The sequence below is a fragment of the Pezoporus occidentalis genome, unplaced genomic scaffold (genome assembly GCF_034315485.1).
Source record: "Pezoporus occidentalis ecotype Australia unplaced genomic scaffold, CSIRO_AGI_Poc_V1 ctg13, whole genome shotgun sequence".
Lineage (NCBI taxonomy): Eukaryota > Metazoa > Chordata > Aves > Psittaciformes > Psittacidae > Pezoporus > Pezoporus occidentalis.
The window spans coordinates 4,760,963-4,787,188 of record NW_026913103.1 but is presented as its reverse complement, the minus strand read 5'-3'; the positions used below and the strand labels follow the sequence as shown (position 1 = coordinate 4,787,188).

Sequence of the window (26,226 nt, the reverse complement as noted above, 5' to 3'; positions counted from 1 at the left end):
TGTCCCCTCCACTTCTCTCTCATTTTGTTCCTTTGACTTTCCCTATGGTGTTCACAAGAGATGCAGTTTGAATTTTCTTTCCCTAGGGTGTGGGCAGACATTTGGTAGGATGAAAAAGTGAGAGGAGATAAGGCAGAGGGCCTTTTGATGTGGTAAAGATTGTTGATATAGGGTGGGAAGAAGGAGTGAAAGCAGAGGGAAGGAAAATGTTAGTTCTATTTTTCTGTCTTCCTTCAGCTTTCATTTTTCGGTCTATCCTGGGGTAGATCTGGTGTTTATCTGATACTGCTGTTCATAGATTCCTAAATCTTCCAGGATGAAACTGTTTCTTCATCAGCATCACAGCTGCTCTGTGAGTACTTCATGAGAGCTGTGCTCTGTTGCTGTTGGCAAGGCAATGAGCTACAGTAATGGTGTCAGAGCTTTTTACACAGCAACACAGGGGTTTCTAGCTGGACAATCACTGTAGCAGTAGAGGATGTAAAAACAACATACAGCCTAAATGCATTCATGGCATTTCACTGGGGAAGCTGTTTGTTTACCCTGCCCACAGGGAAGCAAATCTGTTTTCATGCTCAGCATTTTTGCTCTTTTACAGTGAAATTCTTCTTGTTTTATTTTGCAATCCTTGACATCTCTGAGCTTAAACTTCTTGTGTATGATGCTATATTTTATGCTGTGTTTAAAGTGTTTTTTGCCTTTTTAGTCCTACACCATAATGCTCCAGTGCATTCCCTGTATGTCCTCATGTCAAATTTTCTTTCTGTCGCATTATTTTTTCCATCTGTGTTCACAAAAGCCAGGGGAAAATCTATGTCCTTTCACTAGATAAGATTTCTTTTCATTATTTTAGTCATAGTTAAGCCAGGTAGATTAGTATGTGAATAGCCTGTTCGTTATAATCTCAAGGTAATGCTGTGATGATGTTGTGGCTTGTGTAGTACCTTGCATTTCCCATTAATGGGATTTTAAAAGGCAAGGAATGAGGAAATCGTTGGTTCTGTGTAACCCCACTGAGGCTGTGAAGGTGCTGACTTTTCAATGTAACAAAGGTTCCCATTGTTAAATGAGAAAAAGTTTCTCATGTAACAAAGCTTGTGTTGAGTACATTAATTTTCATTGACTGAATGGTTTAGAGATGATCCAGGATAGCTGAAACTTTTGAAGTTAACTACCTATTTGCTTTGGGACTGGTTGGTGGCACCATTATTTTGTTACCTTTTGATGTCTGATTTCTATCTTTTGAGAAAGTAGTTGTTGATTTCCAAGTTCCCAAGGAGAGAATCACATAGATTGATGTGTGAAATTGAAATCTGTATATACATAAGGGTGACTATAGGTCCTTGTTTTTCCTACTGCTAGTTAGAAGAAAAGTTTACATGTGTGTATGTTTAGACACACACATGCACACACACGCACATACCTACATATGCACAGTGTGCATAAAAGTTGGTATATATTTTTGCATGCGGTTTGTGTGTATGAATGCAGTTATGTTTAGTTATGTAAATATAGTTAGAAACACATATATTTAAATGATTTTTTTCAAAATACACTTATGAGCTATATGACAAAATTTCATATACATGTATAAAATTAAAAAATGCAAACATAGAGGTGACAGTGCTGCTGTGTTGTGATTGCAATGAATATCTAACAAGGCTGAGAGTCTGTCCTTGACTAAGTACCTAGGCAATAGCTCATTCTTTTTCCTAATCAGTTTGGCAGCATTGGCTTTAAAGCAGCTTGCTGAGGGTTTGATCTAGTTACTTGTGTCAAATCCATGCTATTTATTAAATAATATTTATTAAATAATATATAAGGTCTTTGGCTTCTTCCAGCCTCAGCAGGGCTTATCTTAGTGAGAGCAAGGCTGAGATTGTTGTGTAGCTTCCGTGGCCTGTATGTTATGTTAACATGGGCTAACATATTATTTCACATGCTAATTTTAAGGAGTCTTTTCCAGTGATGGAATTACAGACTTTTTTTCACATAGGGATTGTTGATGGTAGCTCCTCCCAGTTACACCACTTTGAAGTCTGTTTATAGACTTGTATATTTAAATTGCTTGATCTTCTGATTATATTTTACTTTCTCTTACGAAGATATTAATTAGGATCCTCTGGCAGTCACATTATACTAACTGTAAAAATCTGTAGATTAGGTTTGTATTGTATACAAGCTAGTATAAGACATACATAGCATGAGGAAGATGCCTTGCTCTATATTTTCAGTTTGAGAAAAGATACTGTTATTATACATGTATATAATACCAGGAGCGGCAATGAATTAAGTATGTTATGTTTGATATTTTTTTGTTTGTTTATTTTCTTTACTGTTGTGGTGTATAAGATAGGATATCCAATTGAGGAAGTTATCATAGTTCTAAGAGTGTTGGAAATTGACACTGTAAACATTACTGTCATACAGCAAGATACTTTTTTAATATGCTAAAAACCTGTAGGGGAGCCCTACATTTCTCTGCATCAGCAGTGGAATCACTGTATGAAGGCAATACTGTAACACCATTACATGTTACGATCATGGTCCTCTACCTTGACAAGTCAGTGAGAGGCTTGGCATGGATTTTGATGGACACAGGATCAGGTTGATCAGTGGTGTCAATACACTGTAAACACAGGTGCAACTTCACTTATGCAAACAGCATGACATCAAGACTGCTTGCTTGAGTAAAGCTGTGCTCACACATAAGCCTTTTTAGGGTGCAGTTTTAAGATTTGTCCCTGTAATGGGACAAACTCCCACCACAGCCAGGGGCATTTTCTTCCTAGAAGTCTGGTCTGATTCTGTATTACAGATTTATTATTTTTCCACTGTTGAATTCCATTCTGGAAGAAGAATTTTAACACAGTGAAGTAACAGTTGCTCTGTTTGATTGTTGCAATAAGTTTTCTTATCATCTAAATGTTTTGTTGTACTTCAGATCAACTTACTGCTTTAAATCATATGACCCTGGTTTGGTGTTCACCCCGCAGCTGGTTTCATATGGGTGAAATCTGACCTATGTGATGTTCTGGAGGTTGTTTGAGTATCAAACCCTTACAGGCCATCTGGAAGATATTTTGACAACATTGGATCCAAACTGTTTTTTATTTATTTTTTAACCTAGGCAAAGTTCCTTTCTGGATTTCAAAGGGAGAAGTGTTCAGTGACTGAGTTTCATAAGTCAGCCACAGGTTGAGAATGAATACATTTAAACTGCAGCAAAGAAGACCGGGGTTAGGTTTTGGGAATAACTTTATGATGAGAAAGACAGTGAGGCATTGGAGTAATTTCTGTGGAGTAATTTCTTTAAGAATGATCTGAGCAAACATGTCGGTGACATGAGGTGGCTGATCATATCTTGGCTGTGGGATGGATGAGGGGACTTTCTGAGGTCCCCTGCAATGCCATTGTTCTAAAAGGCTGTGAACGCCTGGATGAATGGATGCATCGCTTCTGTATCAGTGTACTACTCCGGTTGCCTTCCAAGATCCACATCTGAATTTTCATAAAATGGATTAAATTCCTATCAGATATTAAAGACTTTTCCTCACAGTCAATTTTTTCAGTTTATCTGGAATCCGGTCATTTGGATATCAACAAGTTGGGCTGCTGCTGTCCTTCAGCAGTTAAAGCCTAAAGTCTCTGCTGCAACATGCCAATTTACTTGCAAGGTTGGTGGTGCTATTTTTTCCATGTACTGAATTTTTTTTTAAAAGCATGCTCAGGTCAGTTGTCTCTGCCTTTGCATTAAATTTGTCCTGAGCCATTGCTACTGAAACAATATTTTATAATGATATTCTTATCACCTAAGTGTGTTTTACTATTAACATGTGTTGCATGATTTTCATACTAAGTAACTATCGTGCTGTCTCTAGCATTGTGATACTCAAACAGAATGATGAGTAAACTATGCATGCAGGTTAATGGTCTAATCTCACTGCCTGTGTATGGACAATAGGAAAAATAACATTTACTTCAGTACTAGCTTATCTATAGTATCAGTATTACAAAGCCATATTATCCTATGGTTGGAAATGACAGGAAATTAAAAGGAAAAAAAGATGCCTACACAATTGGTTGCCAGGTTTTTTGCAATTGGACAGTGTCTTTTCCTAAGTATACGTTCTAGCATTTATTTCTTTATATGCTCTTTATATTAAAACCTGAAACAAAATCTGGCACATGATGGAGGTCTTCCATGAAACAGAGAAGATCTGTCTATTAAAAACGCCTGCAAAATTGTCTTACAAGTAGTTAAGGAAAGTATGGCTGAATCTAATCTTACTTTGTAGACCTATTTAAACAATAATATGTAGTACACCTGCCATGCACTGACAGTGAGTCAGTAAAATACTGCATGAATAAGCATGCCAAATTTACAAAGAGAATATCATTATAAAATATTTATGAAACGTCTTTGTGTAATGAACCTTGTACATGGAGGCTTTTGTCCATTGTGGGAAGCTAAAAAAAATAATAATCAACATTTCATTTACATATGCATGGTGCTGCAATATAGCGTATGAAAACTATTTCTTTCTGTTACTGTTCAGTTACTTCTGTCATCAGCTCCTTCAAGTTTTATTTGCAGTCATTTGTTCAGATCATTGGTGCCCTCTTTGCTGTTTTCTATAAATTCTGTAAAATAAATGTCCATAAATATACTTTGATGTTGTCTTTTCATAATTAACCATTATGTTGTTTGGAACCATACTGGCATTTTGTGTTAAAATGCCACTACTAGTATGGGTACACCTGCTTCAAAGGGAACATGAAAACAACAGTTTACACCTTTGAAATTGTACATCAATCTGGTGTAAACAGGTAGAACCTCATTTTTGTGAACTTTTACATCAGCTCAAATATTTCAGCAAATTGCAAACAATACAAGTCCCATTCATTATCCCCTTAGTTCCTGAATCCTTCGCAGCCATATGCAAAGTATCATGGCTTGTAGGAACACAGGGGTGGAGCTCTCCATATTTGGAATAAAATGACACATCAGTATATCATTATTACTGATATACATTTTAGATGTTTATTTGAGCTAGACCCTAAGATAAATTGTTTTACTGAATATTAAATGCGTAATATTTTCCTGTATTCTTAAAAATACTTTTTTCTCTGCCAAGTTCCTAGATTCAATGAAATTGATAAGAAATACAACAATGCAGAGAGTATATTAAAAAGCTGATCAATTCTTTGATGTCTCATTAAGAAGAGTACTGTGTTCTCAATGTCCTAAATGATCTCATGATATTGTAAGCAGGTTATGATTTGGCATGCTTATACGGATTGCACCCAGCATGTAAAAAAATTTCCTTTAATTGTTATGTGAAATGTTTGCATATGTGGTGATTATCTGTGAACTCATTGTACATGTATCCAAATGTGTTTTCTATTGTGCTTGATTTTGCTGGCCATTCTTGAATGTCTTGGCAACTCAAGAAACATAAGTTCTGTGCTGTCCTCTGTAATGCGTATACTCTTCGATGTTTTGTCATATCTTGTGAGCTTTTAATTTTACTCTTTTTCCAACAACATATCTTTATATTTGTTGGAAACAAATTTATGCAAAGACAATTTTAGTAAGCTTTGCTAAAATTATTTTATTTATTCATTTTCCAAAGCTTGTTCAAACTGTTAAACATCCACCTGGTGTAAATCTTTTGCAGTTAATCCACCATCAGACTTGAATTTTACAATTATAGATGAACGTAATGTTCAAATGTCATGGAAAAGGCCACCAGATGCAATAGTGGGTTACAGGATAACTGTGGTTCCAACAAATGGTGAGTTCTGTAAAATTTCATTATGTCATTACATTTTTTGAAAACTTGGGCTTATTTTCACTTATATCTAACTTAGTGGCTATTAATGTCTTTGTGAAGTTTCTGATCAAGTCTGGGTAACAACAAAGGGCATACAGGAAGAAGCAGTGATTATTCCAAGTTAGATTTTTTCTTATCATAGCATTTACCCTTTGAGACTGCAGGTAGTAAGTTTTGGATACCTTTCCTTTGTGAGGAGCAAAAAAGAAGGTAGAGTTATCATTCTGCTACTCTTCTATGCTTTTACCTTAGCTAGGGAATTGCATTGTACTTCATTCAAATCCTTCTCCTGAGAGATATTGCATGTGTCAGGTAACTATCCAGTGATGTCATATAACTTCCTGATAATTCTGTGTAAGACATCCATTATTCTATTTCTCTTTGAGAAATAATCAGTGTAAATGTGATATTGAATCAGAACTGAACCATGACTCGTTAGATATAGTACATTTTGTATGTGCTTTTTAAGTTTAAAATTTCCTGCAATTCATTAAACACTTCAGTAATTTTGATCACTATTGAGAATAGATTAGTTTGAAGTTTCATGTTTCAAAATTCATAATTCAGGAAAAAAGAAAGTATGTCATTCTGAAATTATCATTGGATTTTAGAGAGATTATTCTCTGTTGCATATTTTTTTTTTCCTAATGATTAACTGTCATTGATATTAATAGATTTAAAGGCTGCATTAACTGTTTTTTATATTTATTGCAGATGGGCCTACTAAAGAATTTACTCTTTCACCTAGCACTACCCAAACTGTCTTATCAGATCTTATACCTGATATAGAATATGTTGTATCAATAGCTTCATATGATGAAAGAGAGGAGAGTCTACCTGTTTTTGGCCAACTGACAAGTAAGTACATGCAATACCAAGGAATATAAAGGAGTGATCATGGACAAAATATGGCTTTGTTTCAGTTCCTCAACAAAATTGCCACATACCTAAACTCTGATCAGATGTAGCTGTCTGAACAGCCTTTTTCATTTAAGAATAATTCCCAGTAGAAGCAGAGGTAATTTGCAAGTGATAAGAGGAGACTAACATGGGTATATCATGTCTGACCACCTGACAGAATTCTTTGCAGGAGGCCACTGGCTCTTTTGAGGTAAACCTACTTCCTATAAACTGCATGTGCTGAAGTCAAGGGGAAGGCTGTTATTGAGCTCAGTAACAAATGTATCCGACTGGCTTCCTGTGTGTGAGGAAAAAAAAACTTTCATCAAACAATAAAATGTGACTCAGTAGATTTATATGGTGGTAAAATATGGAACTCAATTTTTTATAATTTATATTTAATAAATAAAGAATAAAATAAATCCAATTAAATAAAAAAAACATTAAGCACATCGGACTATCATCTGTGACACATTTGTCACATACGCCAGGCTTCCCAAACAACCATGGGAGAACTACTTATGATGAGTTCCTCTATGTGTTAGAGAGAGGTAATAGTGGTATTTCATCCAGGGATGTTGCAGTTAGTTTTCAGGAAATTACGAGATGTACAAATTCAGAGGATTCTTTTTGCATTTTCTGTACTTTTCGTTGACCTGAATGCTATGTTGTCAAACCTGTAAGTACAGGTGATGTATACATGACTTGCATGTATATTTTCATGTTCTGAGGCTTGTCAGATTTGTGTCTCTATTTCCCTACACGCTTTTCTTTGATGTTTACAAGTTTAACCTGACTTCCTCCATTGATTCTCTTTATGTTATGCTTTGTGCAGTTCAAACAGGTGGTCCAGGGCTACCAGAGGAAAAGAAGGTTGAGGCTCAATTACAAAGTAAGGTGTTTTGTCTTTCAACTTATCTAACTTCAGAGATAAGGTCTAGCTCTAGGGCACTATAAAGTTAAACTGTGTTCCTCTGTTACCTAGCAATGAAATTAACATGTAAATTGTCCAGAACTAAGAAAACTTGGGAAGGGACTAGGGCGGAAGGGATTTATAGCTGCCTAAGGTGCAGTTGATAATGAAACTAGGAATTTTATGCAACTAACCTGAGGAAGTCTATGAATGTCTTAGTCCTACTAACAGAAGACATTGTGTTGTGGATAAAAGACATTGCAGAGGAACCTGTGCAGCTTTTATGGGGAGAAAAAGATACAAAACAGAAGTGGTACAAAAGGAAATGTTCCTGTAACATCAAAGTGTTGCAAAAATTTTTGTATGTGAGTTTTCATCTGGCATGGAATAACAGATCTTGTGAAATAGCCTGAGAAGTGTCTCAAAACTGAATATCTAGGTGACAGTTCCCTTTTGGTGATGGCAGGTAGAAGGTTTGTATGGGTGTTCACTTATGTTACTAATGCTTCCCCAAGTAAAATACTCCAGATAAGAATGTCAGTCTGTTAATCTGTTTGGTTTGTCTTTTACCTACTAAGTTTCTGTCATACATTTCTCACTGATTTGTAAGAATGCAATTGCTAATTTGCTAAGAGATTTTTTTTTTTGTGTGTTCCAGAATGCTCCATAAGTGCAATGACAGATTTAGTTTTCCTGGTAGATGGTTCATGGAGTGTAGGGAGAAATAACTTCAGATATATTCTGGACTTCATGGTTGCCCTTGTATCAGCTTTTGACATTGGGGAAGAAAAGACGAGAGTTGGAGTTGTTCAGTACAGTTCAGATACAAGAACAGAGTTCAATTTAAATCAGTATTTCAGAAGAAGTGATCTTATTGATGCAATTAAAAGGATACCTTACAAAGGTGGCAACACAATGACAGGTACAGATTTCCCACATACACATTTATTCAGCATTTCATTTTATAATCCAAATTTGCTTTAAATCCTGCTTCATTCAAGCCTAGTAAAACACAACCTATGGTGGTGTTTTTAGGTGAGGCTATTGATTACCTGGTTCAAAACACCTTCACTGAGTCTGCTGGAGCAAGAAAAGGCTTTCCCAAAGTAGCAATTGTCATTACGGATGGAAAAGCTCAAGATGAAGTTGAAATTCCTGCAAGAGAGCTTCGCAACATAGGAGTTGAAATTTTTTCTTTGGGTATGTTGGGTTTTCCTATTGAGAAATTAGCATTCCTGATTGAGATCTGATTGAGATCTGATTGAGAGATTAACATTTCTGAAGAATAAGTTATATGTTTTACAGATTCTTTGTTTCAAGAAGTTCACTCTGCCACTCTTTCCACATGTATGCCTTGAAACGGTTCGTTCGTGCCCTCAAGACACGCACAAGAATAGTTGTGTTAATTTTATAGTAATTCTGTAGCTCCTATATGGAGATAAGATGACTGACAAGCATAGTTTCAACCTTAGCCTTATTGAAGATGCCACTTTATTTTCTCAGGTTAAAAGCAGATTATGTCACCTCATTGCATTAATCATTATTTTGTAGTTTGATTATTAATGACAGAAGATAACTGAACTGAACTCAGCTTTACCCCATCATGTTCTGTTACTTTATGAATACATTCATAGGTGTCTGTATTTTATGGCCACTTAACATGGTCCTGTCTATTGCAACTTCTAGGAATCAAAGCAGCAGATGCAAAGGAACTCAAGCTAATTGCATCTCAGCCTTCGCTGAAGCATGTGTTCAATGTGGCTAATTTTGATGGAATTGTGGATATACAGAATGAAATTATCTTGCAAGTGTGCTCTGGTGTTGATGAGCAACTAGGTGAACTGGTTAGTGGAGAAGAAGGTGAGATATTTTATACAAGTGTATTTATTAATCTCAGTTTATTCTAATGCACGTTCAAAGGCCTATCTCTGCTTCCTTTGCTTTATTTCTGGAATTTGATCTGTTGCCTCATTTAGAAAGTGCGGGAAACAGGTCTCAGCTTTATGCATTTAAATACAGGAGAGAAGAATATGATGTAGTAGATTTGGAATAACTCCGATATTCCATAGTTTCAAGGGCAACGCAGTGATGTGCTGTTATCAGAAGTCTCATGCAGCCCATTTGAACACAGGCATCACTTCTATGGAAAAATGTACTAAAGGGGAAAAATCTTTTATTTGGACTTCCCTGCAATTCAGTTGTGTTTAGTTATGATTTAAAATAGAAAAGAAAGGGATTTTTAGTAAAGATTAAGCAAAAATAACTACATTTATTCCAGAACTAAAAATGTGGAAGAAAATATTTTTATAATTGTAATTAATATTTTGGGTTTGATTTTGATTGCTTTCAGTGGTGGAGCCTCCTTCAAATCTGGTGGCCACTCAGATCTCCTCAAAATCTGTTAGGATCACTTGGGATCCATCGACAAGCCAGATAACTGGCTATCGGCTGCAGTTCATTCCAATGATATCTGGTGGAAAACAACATGTACTGAGTGTGGGTCCTCAGACTACTGCTCTGAATGTTAAAGATCTCTCTCCAGACACAGAATATCAAATTAATGTTTATGCAATGAAAGGACTGACCCCCAGTGAGCCAATAACGATAATGGAAAAAACACAGCAAGTAAAAGTTCAAGTGGGTAAGTAAGGAGCTACTAAGTTATTTTCACACAGTAACCTTTTGGTTGTTGTACCTCTGATGCTTGTTTTAATGTCATACCTTTATTATTTATGAAAACCAGCTTTACTTAGCATGGTTTATTTTCCTTATAAGCAGCCAGGTATGTAATGCTGTGGCTATTGAATATGTGTTTATAGTGGTGATTCTTTTTCTTTGCAGAATGCTCACGTGGTGTGGATGTAAAAGCTGATGTTGTGTTTTTAGTGGATGGTTCCTACAGCATTGGTATCGCCAATTTTGTTAAAGTAAGAGCCTTTTTGGAAGTGTTAGTTAAAAGCTTTGAGATATCACCTCGAAAAGTACAGATAAGTCTTGTCCAGTACAGCAGAGATCCCCATATGGAGTTTTCTTTGAACAGATACAACAGAGTGGAAGACATAATTCAGGCTATTAACAACTTCCCCTACAGAGGTGGATCTACGAACACAGGCAAAGCGATGACATATGTGAGGGAGAAAGTATTTGTTACCAGCAAAGGATCAAGACCAAATGTGCCAAGAGTCATGATTCTTATTACTGATGGAAAATCGTCAGATGCTTTTAAAGAACCTGCAATAAAGCTGAGGGACGCAGATGTAGAAATATTTGCAGTTGGTGTGAAGGATGCAGTACGTACAGAGTTAGAAGCAATTGCATCGCCTCCTGCTGAAACCCATGTTTACACAGTGGAAGATTTTGATGCTTTTCAAAGAATATCATTTGAACTTACGCAGTCTGTTTGCCTACGGATTGAGCAGGAGCTGGCTGCTATAAGGAAAAAATGTAAGTAACTAGTCTTACTTAGAGAAATCTAGAAAATGCAGTGAAAAAAGATCTGAACCAATGTTTTGTGCTTATAGTTACCTAAAGTATTGCCATTGATTAAATTCTCTATATACAAATGATAGTTTTAATAACTGGGGATTTGGTTCTCATTTTCAATATGTTAAAAGCAATGGAGGAAATTAATTGAAAAGGAGAGACGAAAAAAGTATTGGAGAAATACCTTTTTTCCACCTCTCCTCCTGGGTACTTAGAAAACTATTAAAGTGTGCATCTATCTGGAATGACCTTAGTGGATGTGCTATGCTTTTACATTCAGGGTCTTGAGTAAAACTGTTACTCACTAGGGCCACTCTTCATAAGCTGTCCAAAATGAGGTAGCTAGTATAAGCTTGTCTTTTAGAATTTCAAAGGCAGTGGAGCAATACCAACACCGCCAGAGGTGATTTGATAAATTTTTGGGTATGTCCTCTGAAATGGGTGTAGACAAGACAATTTGAGACAACAGATGCTAGGTGATGTTAATCTCAATCTAACTGTAAAGACTGAAATGAAGGTCATCACATACATCCAAATTTGACAAGTTTGTGTAGTGTTTAATATTTACGAGATTTGTAAATGACCAGCTTTTGGTCAGCTTAAGTTACTTATGATTACTTGCACCCTCAGTGTCCCTACTTATGTTTAGTAGAACACTAACACTGAATAGTCCTCACTATTGATAAACCCCACTCTCTTTAAAAGTAAGCCTTTTGTTTCAGGATAGCTTTGAGGAACAAACCAGCAAAGCAGTCTTTGTTTTAGAGGGCTCAAGCAGTCTTAACATCCCCACTGTTAGTCTGACTAGGCCAAGCAAAACAAGCCCAGGATGTCAGGTTTGTGTTTGTGCCTCATGTCAAGTTCCTTATTTCCCCTTTGACTCTGTTCCTGAAGAAAATACCGGGATTTATTTTGTCCTATTTCTAATCTAGATCTGAAAAAAAAAACAAGGAGTCTTAGTTCCTGTTGAGGGTATAATGTTACTGCTGTTCATGGGACACAGGGGAACCCAACTTGATAATCAGATTCTAACTTAAGTTTTCATAAGTACCTTTTTTTAGATGAACTCTTCTAATTTTATCAAGAAATCACTGAGTTGGTGCCTTTAGTCATTGTTGTATGATGCGAGACAACCTAAAAAGGATCCTAATAATATTTGATGGATATAAGCAAGTATAGAAAACAAATACAGTTGCATGTGCAACAAATTATCTGTTCAATTAGAATAAATCATATTATTGAGGGAAATTTTAAATTTATTTTAAAGATTTTGTGTTAAAAATATTCTAGCAAGTATGCCTCATCTGTGCATTTTATTTCCATACAGCTTATGTACCTGCAAAGAATATGGTCTTTTCTGATGTAACATCTGACAGTTTCAAAGTGAGTTGGTCTCCAGCTGGATCTGAGGTTTTGTCCTATCTCATTAAATATAAAGTAGCAGTTGGTGGAGAAGAATTTATTGTTTCAGTACCAGCTTCAAGTACTAGCTCAGTTCTCACAAACTTGCTACCTGAAACTACTTATGCAGTCAGTGTGATTTCTGAATATGAAGATGGTGACGGCCCTCCCTTGGATGGAGAGGAAACCACCTTAGAAGGTAGGCTTCCCGTTATTCTCAGACATGGAAGAGTCATATGTTCAAATGAGAATTTGCTTATTTGAGAGAACGGGTGTATGTGGAACAGCCAGCTAAGCCTGAGGAGCTGTGGGATGTGGGATGAGAATAAACATAATTGTCTCTCAATGCATTTAGTAAAGATATTAAATTCCAATAATAGGCCCACTTTAATTTTTTAAGATTAGATTTTATTTTCCCTGAAAGTTGGATGGATCCTGTGTTTCTCTGTAGTGGCCTATTTTCAAATGGTGTGTTGTCAAGAATATATTCATGGACATGTATCAATCTTAATATACACTCAAATTGGACTAAATGATTGTAGGTCCTTTCCAACTTTATTATGTTTCATTTAATAATTATGATTCTGATGCAGGAATGTACTCTGACTTTAATACATTTAAAGTCAAGCATGTACCTATGAAATTTGCCGTGTCTCCATTCAACTTATATTAATAGAAATTCTGTTTTACATACCATAAGATTAAAGGGGGCTGAGTTTTTGGTCAGCTGTTTTTCATCAGAACTTCATGGGTCTGATCCAATAACTCTTACTGATTCAAGACTTCCATTGGGAAGTCACTGAGAGTTTATGTGATTAATGGCTGTAAATATAAGTGGTAGGCTGTAAATTTAATGGTAGCAGTACCTCTTCTTGGTAGAGTTGCCATGATGAACAAAGAAAGAAAGAAGAACAATGACAATAAATTTGATTTTCTATTCCAGTAGTTATATACTCAGTCTAGGCTAAATTGTGCTTTTTAAAATATTGATCCACTCTTTTTCATTATTCCATGCTGTCATTTGTGACCTTTGGTGATGTAAATAGTTCCAAGGGAGCAGAGAAATTTGTTAATTGCTCTTTAATTTTAGGACTGATAAAAATACATACTTATAAAATAGCTTAGTTTGGATGTTAAATTTAGAAGATAAAGGTTTCACTGTTGGTGTGCACGTTTCCATGACTGTGCAAGTCAAAATGTTTTGGCCACACATAACTTTCCCTTAGGAAAACAAAATCTTGGCTGATAGAAAATGTAGCTTTTGAGTCTAAAGGACAGGAGAAGGAATAGCTTTAATAAAAATAATCAGTGTTCCCATGTTATAACTGATTATGCCTTAAATAATTGTCAGCATCTTGATCTGATGATGTTCCAATATGCCTGAGAAGAGTTCTTTTGCAGTCATGTAAACATTAGCAGCGGTCTGTGCAGATCTAGCTAACAATTTGGGCCAGACAGTTTTCTTTGTAACTAATTTTGGTTTCACGCTTTTAAAGAATTTGAAATTAGGTATTGTGTTTCTCCTGAGTAGAAAACAAGTTTGATTATTTAAAACTATGATTATTAATTGCTCCTTTCGTAACAGGCATGTAATTCAACATAGAACAATCCTTTTGGCATATAATGTCTTAGTTGAATTATAATTTAGATAGTAAACAAGAAAACCCCAAAACCTAAATGACAATGCAACATACTGATAGGCAGCTTGCAGTGCATTAGGTCTTAATGGATGTTGGAAGGGTCAAGTTATTCTTTGGTGTGCTCGCTGAGTTCATATGAAATGACCTGAGCTGCTGTATCTTTTGTCAAGGAGCAGACTAGATTAAATGATTCACTACTCTTTTTCCTTAATTTCTCAGATAACAAGCTATTTTTTGTCTTTGAGTTTGTAATTAGTATCAGAAGCCTTTTTTAAACACTAGATGCAATTTATATTGCAATGAATATATTTTTTATTGTGAAAATTTAATTTAAAGCAATAGAATTGCTGTTGTGTTTAGATTTTTTTTTTTCTCTGCTGCATTTCCCTTGGTCATCTCTTTAAAATCAGAGAGCTGTCTGTGTGTAGTCAGCTATCTGCAAACAAAGGTCATGCAGAAGCAAATGGCCACAGCAGAGAAACCTGTATATTTTGTTGTGTTAATATATTTCCCTACTAGTTATTTCCAAGTGTCCCACACAGTTCAGTTTGACTGTTACCACTAAACACAGCCAGACTATCTTAAGTTTCAGAAGTGCCTGTATAAACTGAGATTAATGTACTTTTGGGGACAGCTTTGTTACACTGCTCGTTGTAACTCTGGCCCATAAATTTTCAGAAATGACTAAAACAATGGGATGGCAATATAAACTGTTGTTTTGATAAAGTGGATAAGCTAACAGAATGATTGGAATGATTTAATTTCAGATACTACTTGATTAAAAGCAAATATTTGCAAATTATATGTTTATATTTTTTGTAGTTAAAGGTGCTCCTCGAAACTTAAGGATAACAGATGAAACTACTGATAGCTTTGTAGTTGGCTGGACTCCAGCGCCAGGAAATGTCCTACGGTACAGGCTTGTGTATAGACCGCTTACGGGAGGAGAAAGGAGACAAGTGACTGTCTCAGCAAATGAACGATCAACTATTCTGCAGAACTTGATCCAGGATACAAGATATGAAGTATCTGTTATTCCTGAATATCAGTCTGGGCCTGGGAATTCTCTGAATGGATATGCAAAAACTGATGAAGGTACATAATCAATGCTGTGAATGTAGTAAGCTTGAGAAGAACTCCCTGCATGTTGACATATTCATACTGAGAAGAGAATAACCCACATTGGCCATATGTATTATCCCAGGGATAATAACAGGGAATTATAAATTACTCAAGCCTAGTTGAGATGTAATTTAAGACAATATAATTTGCCAAAATTGCAATATTTAATTTTAAAATATAGTCTATTGAACCTGCAGCACCTAACAGGGCAGGAAGGTAATGGGTGAAGAATCTACCTGTATGTTTAATTAATTGTCCTTGTGATTCTTCATATCAATTATATAAATTACACTTCTTTTCAGCAAAAGACCTTGTTTGCACTTGTTCTGAATGGCTAACAAGGAATAAATGAAACATTTAATGTAATAAAGTTATCACTGTGTCCTTAACTTGTATGAAAATGTATGATCCTTTAACAGGTATTATGCTTTATTAAACAAAATACGAAAAGTACAGAAACGGTAGAAATGTCCTGATCACTGGTGAAACTTCAATAAGATTTTGAATATTAGAAAACAGAAAAATTATCATCAAAAAGAACTCTGTCGGAAACTTGAATGTGTTAATTTCACATTTCACTGGTGATCTGTGGCTTCATTTGGCAGACAGTGACTTCAGCATGGATCTTGGTGTGCTGAAGTTGAATATATATTCAGGTGCTAGTATGTATAAGTGTTCCAGAACTGAGCCTGTCTTAACAGAAAAAAATAGGAGAAAAAAAGACTTTACTGGGCATTTTTGCCTGAGGATTGTGGGGATAGAATTATAGAATTATAAAATCCTGATTAGAGTAGCAGTGTTAGTGCAGGCTATTCAGGAACAATTTTTTTCAGCACTAAGTCCTATGTTAACCTAAAAAATAAACCACTAGGTGAAGCTTACTTCAACTTGTTTTCAACATCTTTTGACATGTGCAGTCCGAGGAAATCCAAGAAATTTGCGAGTTTCTGATGCTACAACATCAACAATGAAGCTGTCTTGGGGTGCCGCTCCTGGCAAAGTGCAGCAGTACTTTATAACATACACTCCAGTCTCAGGAGGTGAAACTAAGGAAGTGACTGTGAAAGGTGACACTACCTCTAAAGTGCTGAAAGGCTTAGATGAAGCCACTAGGTATGCATTGACTGTGTCTGCCTTGTATGCATCTGGAGCAGGAGAGGCCCTTTCTGGAGAGGGAGAAACACTTGAAGGTAATCATTTATTATTTCTGTACAGTCATTCATGTGTTTGACTAATATTTAAGGTTTCTTAAAGGGTACTGTCTTCCTGAGTTTTCTGTAGAAGTAAATATGTGAATGAAAAATAGGCATACAGACGTTCTTCTGCTTTACAGGGATTTTCCAAACTTACTGTCCATTAGAGAAAACAGTGGTGTCAAATCACTGGTTGTGGAGGGGACTCTGGGTGTCTTGAAAAGGGTATTGTCAGAAGTACCAAAAAACTGACTGTGCTTCCATACCAGCCTTAGTGAAATATCTTTGTCTTATACCTCTCAACCTTGCTCAATTTTAGTGGCAGATTGTTCTTAATGTAACAGGATTAATTAGTGGGGTTAAAGTATCTCATCCATTTGAAAATTTGCAGGGTTTGTACTGAACTGAAACTGGACGGTGTTCAGGGACCATATTTTCGTTAGAGAAGCAACATGTAGTCTAGTCATAGGAATAATGAATCATATCCTGCTTTTAATTAATAGGAGTAATAACCTGGAGGTGAGCGTTAACAGAATGCTAGCAAAAGCGTAAGTTGGAGCCAAAGACTCTCTTATAAAGAGGGGAGGCTGCTCTCCCTTTGCCTTCAAGCAGAGAATTTCCCAGACTTCTCTGTGAGCCTTCTCAGTGTCCTCTGTTAAATGTCAGAGGATAGGGAAAGCTGCCTTCTAGGCCTTGAAAGGAAGTGTGACTGTGGTCTGTGCTGGCCAGGTATGTACTGCTAAAGTCTGGCACTGCAGCTGTGTGGGCAAGGCACTTGAAAACATCTTTCAGATTAATTGCATGGAATTAAATCTCGTTCATTGACACTAATGGAGTTAAAATAGGGGTATACTTAGCCCTCAGTTTCTCCATCAGTTTAACTTTTTGTTTATTACATAGGTTAGAAAACAAACCAGCAAATCTATTTTAAATAGGAACCTGGAAAAACAATCAAACAAACAATTAGTTCCGATGATTCACCAATACGCTGAATTCATCCCACTAAAATTTAGGCACTTATTTGAACACTGCAGTTTGCAGCATGGACTCTCTAGGGTTCTTCAGTGATTGATGAAGGAAGACAGATACTTCTGGAAGGCAGGTACTCCACCTGAGGTCTCATTTTTCCTTCAAAGGAACATTTCTCTGTTCACTGACTATAGAAGGACCACCTGAGATCTAGGCACCAACCTCCTGCCTGGCCCACTACCCAAGTTTCAGATGACTATCCAATTTACCGACTTGCACTGAGACAAAGTGTAGCCATCAGAGAATCAGGCATCTTGTGATTTATGTTGAAAGGTCCCTAACTCCCTCACTTTCACTACCCATGCAAGATCCAAAGTGCCTCTTTTATAAAAGAACCTGTCACCTGCCCATAACACTACTGAAATCCAGGTAAAGGAGAACAAATAGCTGAATTCTCCCCATATCCTCTAGAAAGGCCAGAGGTAATCATGACTTAATGAACTTCTCTGTTGGTGGGAGTGCTGCCACTTCCTTTTGTGTGGTATTCTAACTGAGTCTAATACTTTTTTGAAGGGAAGAAGGGGGGTGGAGCTGTAGACCTTATTGTCTGGGAGAGTTTGAATTCACATCTCCACACTGCAGTTGATTCACAAAGCTGTAGTGTATGCTGGGTAAGAGTCTCCTTACTCTTTCTGTTAAATCTGTACATCCAGAAATACAAATTTCACTCTCAGACAAGAACAGAATAGATGCCAAGGAGGCAGAGGAGCCTGACACCCCTCTTTTTTTCTCTGTCAGCGGAGAGACGAATGCCTTGGTCTTCCTTTGCAAATCTTGAAAGGCGTCTGTCTCTCTGTTCAACAGACTGAGTTGTCCACTTCCTTAGGGAGATGCCTCAAATTTTACTGAAGGGTTGACTAAGTTAACTGTTTACATTTGGTGGAAAGGTTTTCACTGAGTATCTTCATAGTAAACCTGAGAGAACCTTTACTAATATGGAGCTCTGGAGTGATCAAGTGTGTTTCAAATTCATAAAATAAGCTCAGCTTTTTAGCCTATCATAAAACTTAGTCTTCTAAGGTGTTGCCTAGAGCTTCAGTTAATACACATTCTAAATGGAGAGAGCAGTGAATGAAATACAGTGGAATCGAGAATACAGAGTCATCAGAAAACCGGAATTCAGTCTCAGATAGAGACTGTCTTGTCCTTTCCATACTCCCCCTCCCCCTCCCTAAGAGGGCTCTGATTCTGATTTGGTCTTTCTGCAGTGGAAAATTGGTTTAAGAGTCAAAGAATTTAAAAGGATAGTTGACTATAGCTCAGGAATTGGTTTATATGCAACCAGATGGAGTTTAAAATGGATGTTGCACTTAAAAGGACACAGAAGCATTCCTGTAGGAGGTTTTACTCTAAGCAACTGAATTAAAACCTTATGTAAAAAATTCTGTGACAGATTTTGTCTTGGGATCAATATGAATAAATAAACATCCTGTCACTTAACTGAATTATTTTTTATACAGTTTTCTCCTATACAGGAGAAAATCAAATTAAAAATTACTTTTAACATTTTGGCAGGTACAGCTTTTTGACTCAAATGCATACACTTTGAAGATTCAGCTGGATTTGAAAATCCTGTCAGGGTACACTCCAGAAAACATTACTCTTTGTATTGAAGCTGTCTATTAAATTTTTCTTGGTTAGATAAAATGTTAGTAAGAGTATATACAGATGTCAGTCATTACTGGGTGTTCAAAGGTAAAGACTAGAATACAAAGTTCTGTTTGCATGACAGCAGGGACATAAATCACGATGTTTTCTCATGGAACATCTACTGTGTATTTTAGTAATCAGCATATAACTGTTTCATGGCATAATAAAAATACTTAAATTAGACTGAAACTCTTTGAACATAGTCCATGCATATTTTAAAAGACTCTCTGACTAATGGTATGAAGGGTTCTCAGAATATCTGTTAAAGTATGTATAAGACATTTCACTGTATGGTACTCTCTTACCTCATTGAAGGATAAAAAGACAAAACCTTTGAGGAAAACCGGACAATTAAGAGTAAAAGTGTTGCAATTTTGGAACTGAAAGACAACATTCAAACTTCAAAGCTTAGTATAGAGTTTACTTGAAAAGAGAAGTCATGCTGCCTGTGAAGCTAAAATAAATACAGTTGGTCTTGCCTGAAAATTTACACAGGCCAGTGAAGTGAATGCTTGACTGACATAGCTTGTCCGACTGAGGCTGGGAATGGGACAGATCTTAACTCCTGGAGAAATAAACTTATCAACAGTAATGACAAAAAAGCTGTAAAAGGAAGCATAAAGAAGTGTTAAGTATTTCAGTTAGTTTTTCCATGAGCCATGGTGTCTGAGAAACAAAATAGTGCAGTGTGTGTTTTTCATTGCCAACAACACTGAAGTACTGACTACTTAAGTATTTTCCTCTATTAGGAATCCCAGTGGGGCTTACTTGATGTCTTCACCATATGATTTCTCATCAAACCTACTCAGTCAGTGATGCCATAGTTGCTGGCCACTTCAGTTCATCATCATTATCAAGAGCTAGGCTTGAGATTGCCTTTCAAACTGTGACAGTTGTTGGTTTATGGTATTGATAACATCATCTAAGGAAAGTCAGTTTGGGTGCAGTGAACATTTCAGCACCAGTAGGAAAGTGAGAAAAGAGGAACTGGATACAGTAGCTTCTCCAGCTATTGTATAGTCAAGTGGCAGGAAATGAAAAATCCAAGATCTCAGATGTTAATGGAATTTTACTGAATCACTAAATGGTCCCCTGAGACTAAGGGTGTAGACAAACATTCTTACTGCCTTCCGTAATGATTTTGCTGTATATGTAGTAGAACTCATATGGGCTGATACTGTTTTCAGTTGCAAGGGTAGCCTTCAGCAGAGAGAGAAAAACTGATAATTTTTTAGACTGCTCAAACATGACTTGCAAGAAGATGTCTGCCCAGGCATGGATTGAAGGTCCTTCAGTTTTTGGTAGTTACAGATTTCTCTTGGAAGTTCCTTCTCTTCCTCTGCTTTGCTCTGCAAGGCGTTTTTTTCAGTGTTTTGAAGTGGCTTGTTTGTTTCAGGATACTTGGGAAGATTAATCCACACAAACCCAACCAGCAATCATTCTGTGTACCTGGTATCATTTACCAGCTGGCTAATCTCTGCTTCTTCGTTTGTTTTTCTTTTTGCTAAGTATATGCATGCCCTTATTGATTCACTGCATAAAATAGAGAGAGCAAACATTCCCCCAAGTAACTGCATAATCTCTTCTATAAATTGTTTGCATAGGTATCTGGCCCAGCTCAAAGATAAAACACATGCCATAGGATCAGAATTTTAGGAACTGTTCACAGACAACTCAGTATAGAGAGTTTAGCAAATGAGTAATCAGGATTTTTCCATACCATACTGGTAATTGTTATTCCGAGAGTGGGTTATTTCTTTTCTGTGTTTTTGAGGTAGAAAAAGGGAAACAATGCTTTTGCCCCTTTGATGCAGGAGTATGCTTTCCTTTTTCAGTAATCCATATTTTAGGAAATTTATAGTGCTCTGATCTTTTATGCAGCCTTTTTCAGTCACTGGCTGATTTTATCTGCAGTTATGAAGTACCATCTGAAGGTGAAAGTTCTGGAGCTTTATATTTCATAGTGCATTAAATACAACTGCACATACAAAATATGTGCTGTAGAAAACTCTCCACTTTATCCTCTCACTTTCAAAAGTGCATGGTGATCCATCACCAGGCAGCTTTGGTTGGAGCCCTTCTATGAAGTGCCATGGAAAAATTTTCCTCAGACATATTTTGTTGGCTGTGTCAGCTCACTCAGTGTCACTGAAACTGCTAAACTAAAATAAGTCGGTGCAGACTGCCATTTGCCATGTGTTGGAGAAAGGCTTGTGACAACTGGGGGAACTAAACAAATTAGCACTGAGTTTTATTTGATGATACATAATAATACAAATTGAAGAATAAGCAAGAAATGTCCACAGGAATGCCTTAGGAAAAAGTCTTCCTCTTATTCCCAAATATCCCAACCCCCCAATTTTGCTTTTATTTTGGGGGGGGGGGGAGATCATATGATTTTACCCAAGTCATTGTACACTAGAGCTAACAATGACAAACATGGTAAGGGCAGTGAATGTAAATGCAACAGACAAGTGGTTTGCGAGAGCTACTGTTTTTCTAATCTATTTTTTAATAAGAGAGGTGGTTTTAAATCTGGCAAGAATTTGGTTTTCTGCCCAAAGGCATGCTGTCAGATGAAAAGAACATACTGTACATTAGCTGCTAAATAGATTAACTTTCATAATCTGCAGTTGTTTAAAAAAAAAAAAATCATTGCTAGATTAAGCAATCTACACAAACATTTAATCCTAATGAATGTTTGAAAAGTTTAAAAGCTGCAGATCTATTTTATGAGTGTCTTTTTGCTGGCAGTTATATATTTCTCAGAACAGACAATATTTCGGTTGCTGACTCTGAGCAGGGGAGTCGTTACATTTGTAATACAAGTTTCATAGGAATTTAGAAAAAAAGTCTTTTTTTCTGGAAAGAATTGTGTTCAGATTCATGGCTTGCTTTCACTGAGAAATTTCAAAGCATTTCCACTTACATCAGTGAAGTTCCTAAGCTAGAAATGCTGTAGGTGTAAATGGATGTAGTTCTTTTGAAATAAATGAGACTGCTAGTCTAGATTATCAGACGTATCAACCCATTTTACTCTTATCTTTGTAAGCTTTAGACTAAGCAACAAGAGATGTGGTGTATTAAGTTCAGGAGATAAGTTTGAGACCTAGTTTCATCACAGTAGCTTTCCCTTTAGAAAGAGAATCTTTTATCTTCCAGTGATATAGGGCCTAGTCCTGCCATCCTGTTTGATAGGTACCTGTTTGTGCTGTGAGAACTGGGCTGTACTAAATCAATATAGTACAAAAACTTGTCATCACTAGGTCACTTTTCAGTTTCAAGTTATTTCCTATTGCATACATTTCTTAGAGCTTATATTTGGGGGAGCCCCTCCTTTTTGTCACAAAATAGCAGTTATTTGGAAAAGAAATTATTTCGTTTTGCTGTTTCTATGGTACCATAAGAATGCTTTAGAAATGAATGACCTCCTACAGACAGCATAGTACAAATTCAAGTGACATTTTGTTACAATGATGTTTTTAGCATATCACAGGGACTTTACATAATGTTCAGACTACATAGTCCTGCGTCCGTCCTGACAGAAACAAGGACTCAGTGTGTCCTCAGGATATTTAATGCTGTTTCGTGCATTTCTAATATTATGCATTCCAAGATTTTTGAGTCTGACATTTGAAATTGTCTTCTGTTAATATGTGGAAAATTTTCTTACTTTAATACAGGAAATGAAATATATATCAGGAAAAAAAACCCAAACAACCAACCCAATAAACAAACCACAGGGGAAGTTTGAATGAATAATAAAAAGATATTTCTAGACAGCTGAGATTAGTGTTACCTAATTAGCAGTTGGAAAAGACATAAAATATTAAAAGGACTGAGTATGAATTCCTGTTGGCTTTATCCTAGAGCAGGGACTCAGAAGTGTTCTGTCCAAAGTACCTTTGTTTTGGGTCAGAACTTTTCCTGGTGTGTGTCTTCTCACCTTTCTGCATTCCTAGTAGCAGAAGAGCAAGAAGCTTTTTCTAAAATAGTCAAGTGAGCGTTCCCTTTGTGTAGCAAGACCTTGCTCTTCCCTGCACCGTCCCCTCTCAATGTGCCTGAGGGCTGGTACTCCAGGAATAACCCTCTACTTTGTGCTTCAGAGGGAAGGGTATCAGCTGACCAAAGTGACTGCCTTCTGCAATGCTGAGGAGAGTTTGATCATTAGAGTAAAACTGTAAAGCAATCCTGCGACCATCTCATCTGGTGGGCACACTTGGATCATTGGTTGCAGCGACCTAGCCTGCCTACTTAATGGGATATTCCTGATGTAAACAAGGCAGGAATCAAGTATATGCCTCTGCAAGAGAAGGCTCACTTATATAGTTGATTCTGACCTTTTCAGGTGCTGGCTTATATCAATCCAATGTTTAACTGAAATGCAGCATGGCTCTGTGTGAAATTTACTGCTTCAGGTTATTTTTGAAAGCTGGTTTTAGGAACACATATAGGAAACTGTTTAACCTTTGGGTCCAAATGGCATGTACAACTCCCACTGAAATCATCTGGAGTTGTGTAAATGTTTCTGAGGGGAAAGGCCATTTGAATAACGCCATTTCATTTTTATGCATGTTAACATTTTAATTTTAGCTGATTCACAGTCTTGTGTTCAGTAACAACAGTGATTGCTGGAGAGCTATGGGAAGTAAGCCAAGTGGACACAAGGAAACTAATATTATATTGTGTCTCTGGCATACTATAGTGAAAAAACCTAACATGGAAATTGGGCATTGCAGAAGTCCAGAGCTGGGTGTAAAATCATCTGACTAAAAGTTACCAAGTTAATTTTTGAGAATGCATCTGCACTGAGTGATAGTAGAGGTTCAGGGAACTGTGGGCAGACCAGCAGTGAGCTAAAGACTGCTTAGAGATCTGATAGCCTGAAACTGGTGGCTGGCATGCTTGTCTAGGCAAGGGTTTGACCCGTCCACTTTGTTTTACTGTGTATGTACTCACCATGGCTTACAGCTGTGTTTACACCAGCTGGTTTGGTGCTCCAGAGCACCATAGGACCTAATGCCTGTTAGGGGATAATTTTCGAAAAACAACTGCTTCCTCACTTGCTGATGGCTTAGGGGCAGTATGAAATAATGAGCTTACTTTAGCTTCCATTTCAAGTCAGCAAATACAGGAGTCTTTTGATAACCACTTGTGAGCCAGCCAGTCAGCACTTTTCTTTCTTACAGTGTGCATTGTCCTTCTATGCTCCTTATCCATTCTGTTTAAACAAGTAGGAAAAAAGCAGATGTACAGCAAGCATTTGTGAACACCAAAGAACAGAATGACTGCTTAGGGGTCACAGTTGTGGATTTTTTCTTTTCTTTTCTTTTCTTTTCTTTTCTTTTCTTTTCTTTTCTTTTCTTTTCTTTTCTTTTCTTTTCTTTTCTTTTCTTTTCTTTTCTTTTCTTTTCTTTTCTTTTCTTTTCTTTTCTTTTTTTTTTTTTGTGAAATGTAAGCAAGGTAAGTAGGTATTTTGTTTTCAGTCCAAGGGAAAATATCTCATAGGTCTAATTGTATGTTTGCTAGAGAGCACAAGTATGTTCCTTGACTTTGAGTGTAGCAGCTTAGATAATTTTTAATGGAATCCTAAGAAATTAAGACTTACAGTTGTACTGCATCTTAAACACAGGTGTTCTCCTAATACCAAAGCAGTTGTGGGAGATTCAGTGAAGCAGAAAAAAGCTGTCAGTGAACTTCCACTTCACACACGAGGTGCAAATCAAGTTAGTGTGTTATGTTAAAGAAATGTTCTTAGTTGCAGTGTACCATATAAAAAGTCTGATTTCCCTTACTAGGTAAGTTGTCTTGTCAGCAGTTTCCAACTATTTGAAGTAAAAATTTTCTGTTTAGTTCTAGTGGTTTGATAGGAATCCCAGTCCCTTTTCCCTCTCTTACCTTGCCTTATAAAAAAGACATTTAGTTCCAAGGATTATTTCTTTCAGAACCAACAGTAAATGATATTCATTATAGTCCATTTCAAACAAACTATTTTCCTCTGTTATTTAATGACCTCAATAATGACTTAATCAATAATGGTTTTAAATGTGCAATTATTTTTGCAGTGTTTCCAACATATATCATTAGCTGTAACATCCAAAAGTAGACTTGCAAAAATTGTGCTGTGGTAGCAGATACTTTAATGCTGAAATCATGTTGTGGCAGAGCCATGTTTTAAAGTAGCCAAAATAAAGTGACTTGTGTATTTATATTACATTAAAATATGGAAAGAAAGGTTTTTATTGTGAGACATCTGTGCATTCTATCAAGTTAGGTTTTCCATATTTTTTCCATTTGGATTGCCTTCTTCTTTTTTTTTTTTTTTTTTTTAATTGTATGAAAAAGCCAAGGTTTTGGAGTAGAAGCTTAAGAGCAGACAGAAAAATTGGTGTAATTTACTTCTGAAGGCAAATCTTTTTTTCAGGCTTCCAGGAAAATCAGTCTTTGGAGTTTAGATTCTGCCTTGACTTTCATTTAGTGCAGTCACTGAATTCAGTGAGACTTCATGAAGCATGAGTTGAATCAAGCTTTTTTACTATAACTTTTTCACTATATGCAATGACTATTGTGAAATGAAAACTAAGTAAACTTTACCAAAACCTCTGTATCTTAAACTTTTTTTGAAGAGAGAATGACATAATTTGTGGTGATTTATATTGTGAAGCTAAAAACTGGTTTGAAGAGTAAAATTGTAAGAACTGATGCTGAGTTAGGATGAAAAAAAAAATTGTCTGCAGAAAAACATGATGGGATGTCCCAAGACTGTGAATTAAAATTGGAAAAAACCCACAACACAAAGGAATTATATTACATGCTCAAAGGAATTAATGGCAATGTTCAAGACCAGGTGGCAGTGTTCAAGACCAGGTTGGACGAGGCCTTGTGTGATACGATTTAGCGTGAGGTGTCCCTGCCCATGGCAGGGGGGCTGGAACTAGATGATCTTAAGGTCCTTTCTAACCCTAACCATTCTATGATTCTATGATTCTATGAATTATATTACATGCCCTATTAGCTATATTTAAGAATCAGCTTTGTGATTGGAGAGGTACCTTCTG

The 26,226-nt window shown here is 36.5% G+C and overlaps 1 protein-coding gene across 1 annotated transcript in view; it reads left to right on the top strand.

Annotated features, from left to right (window-relative positions):
* The window catches only part of COL12A1 (collagen type XII alpha 1 chain), a 101,762-nt gene that overhangs the window by 5,543 nt on the left and 69,993 nt on the right, over positions 1–26,226 (top strand). Inside the window, exons 3-13 of the mRNA XM_062608211.1 lie at positions 5,682–5,798; positions 6,552–6,695; positions 7,573–7,629; positions 8,309–8,572; positions 8,686–8,850; positions 9,337–9,510; positions 10,001–10,291; positions 10,492–11,094; positions 12,461–12,733; positions 14,997–15,269; positions 16,214–16,486. Coding sequence (XP_062464195.1) covers positions 5,682–5,798; positions 6,552–6,695; positions 7,573–7,629; positions 8,309–8,572; positions 8,686–8,850; positions 9,337–9,510; positions 10,001–10,291; positions 10,492–11,094; positions 12,461–12,733; positions 14,997–15,269; positions 16,214–16,486 — 2,634 coding nt within the window. The remainder of the gene's footprint in view (positions 1–5,681; positions 5,799–6,551; positions 6,696–7,572; positions 7,630–8,308; positions 8,573–8,685; positions 8,851–9,336; positions 9,511–10,000; positions 10,292–10,491; positions 11,095–12,460; positions 12,734–14,996; positions 15,270–16,213; positions 16,487–26,226) is intronic.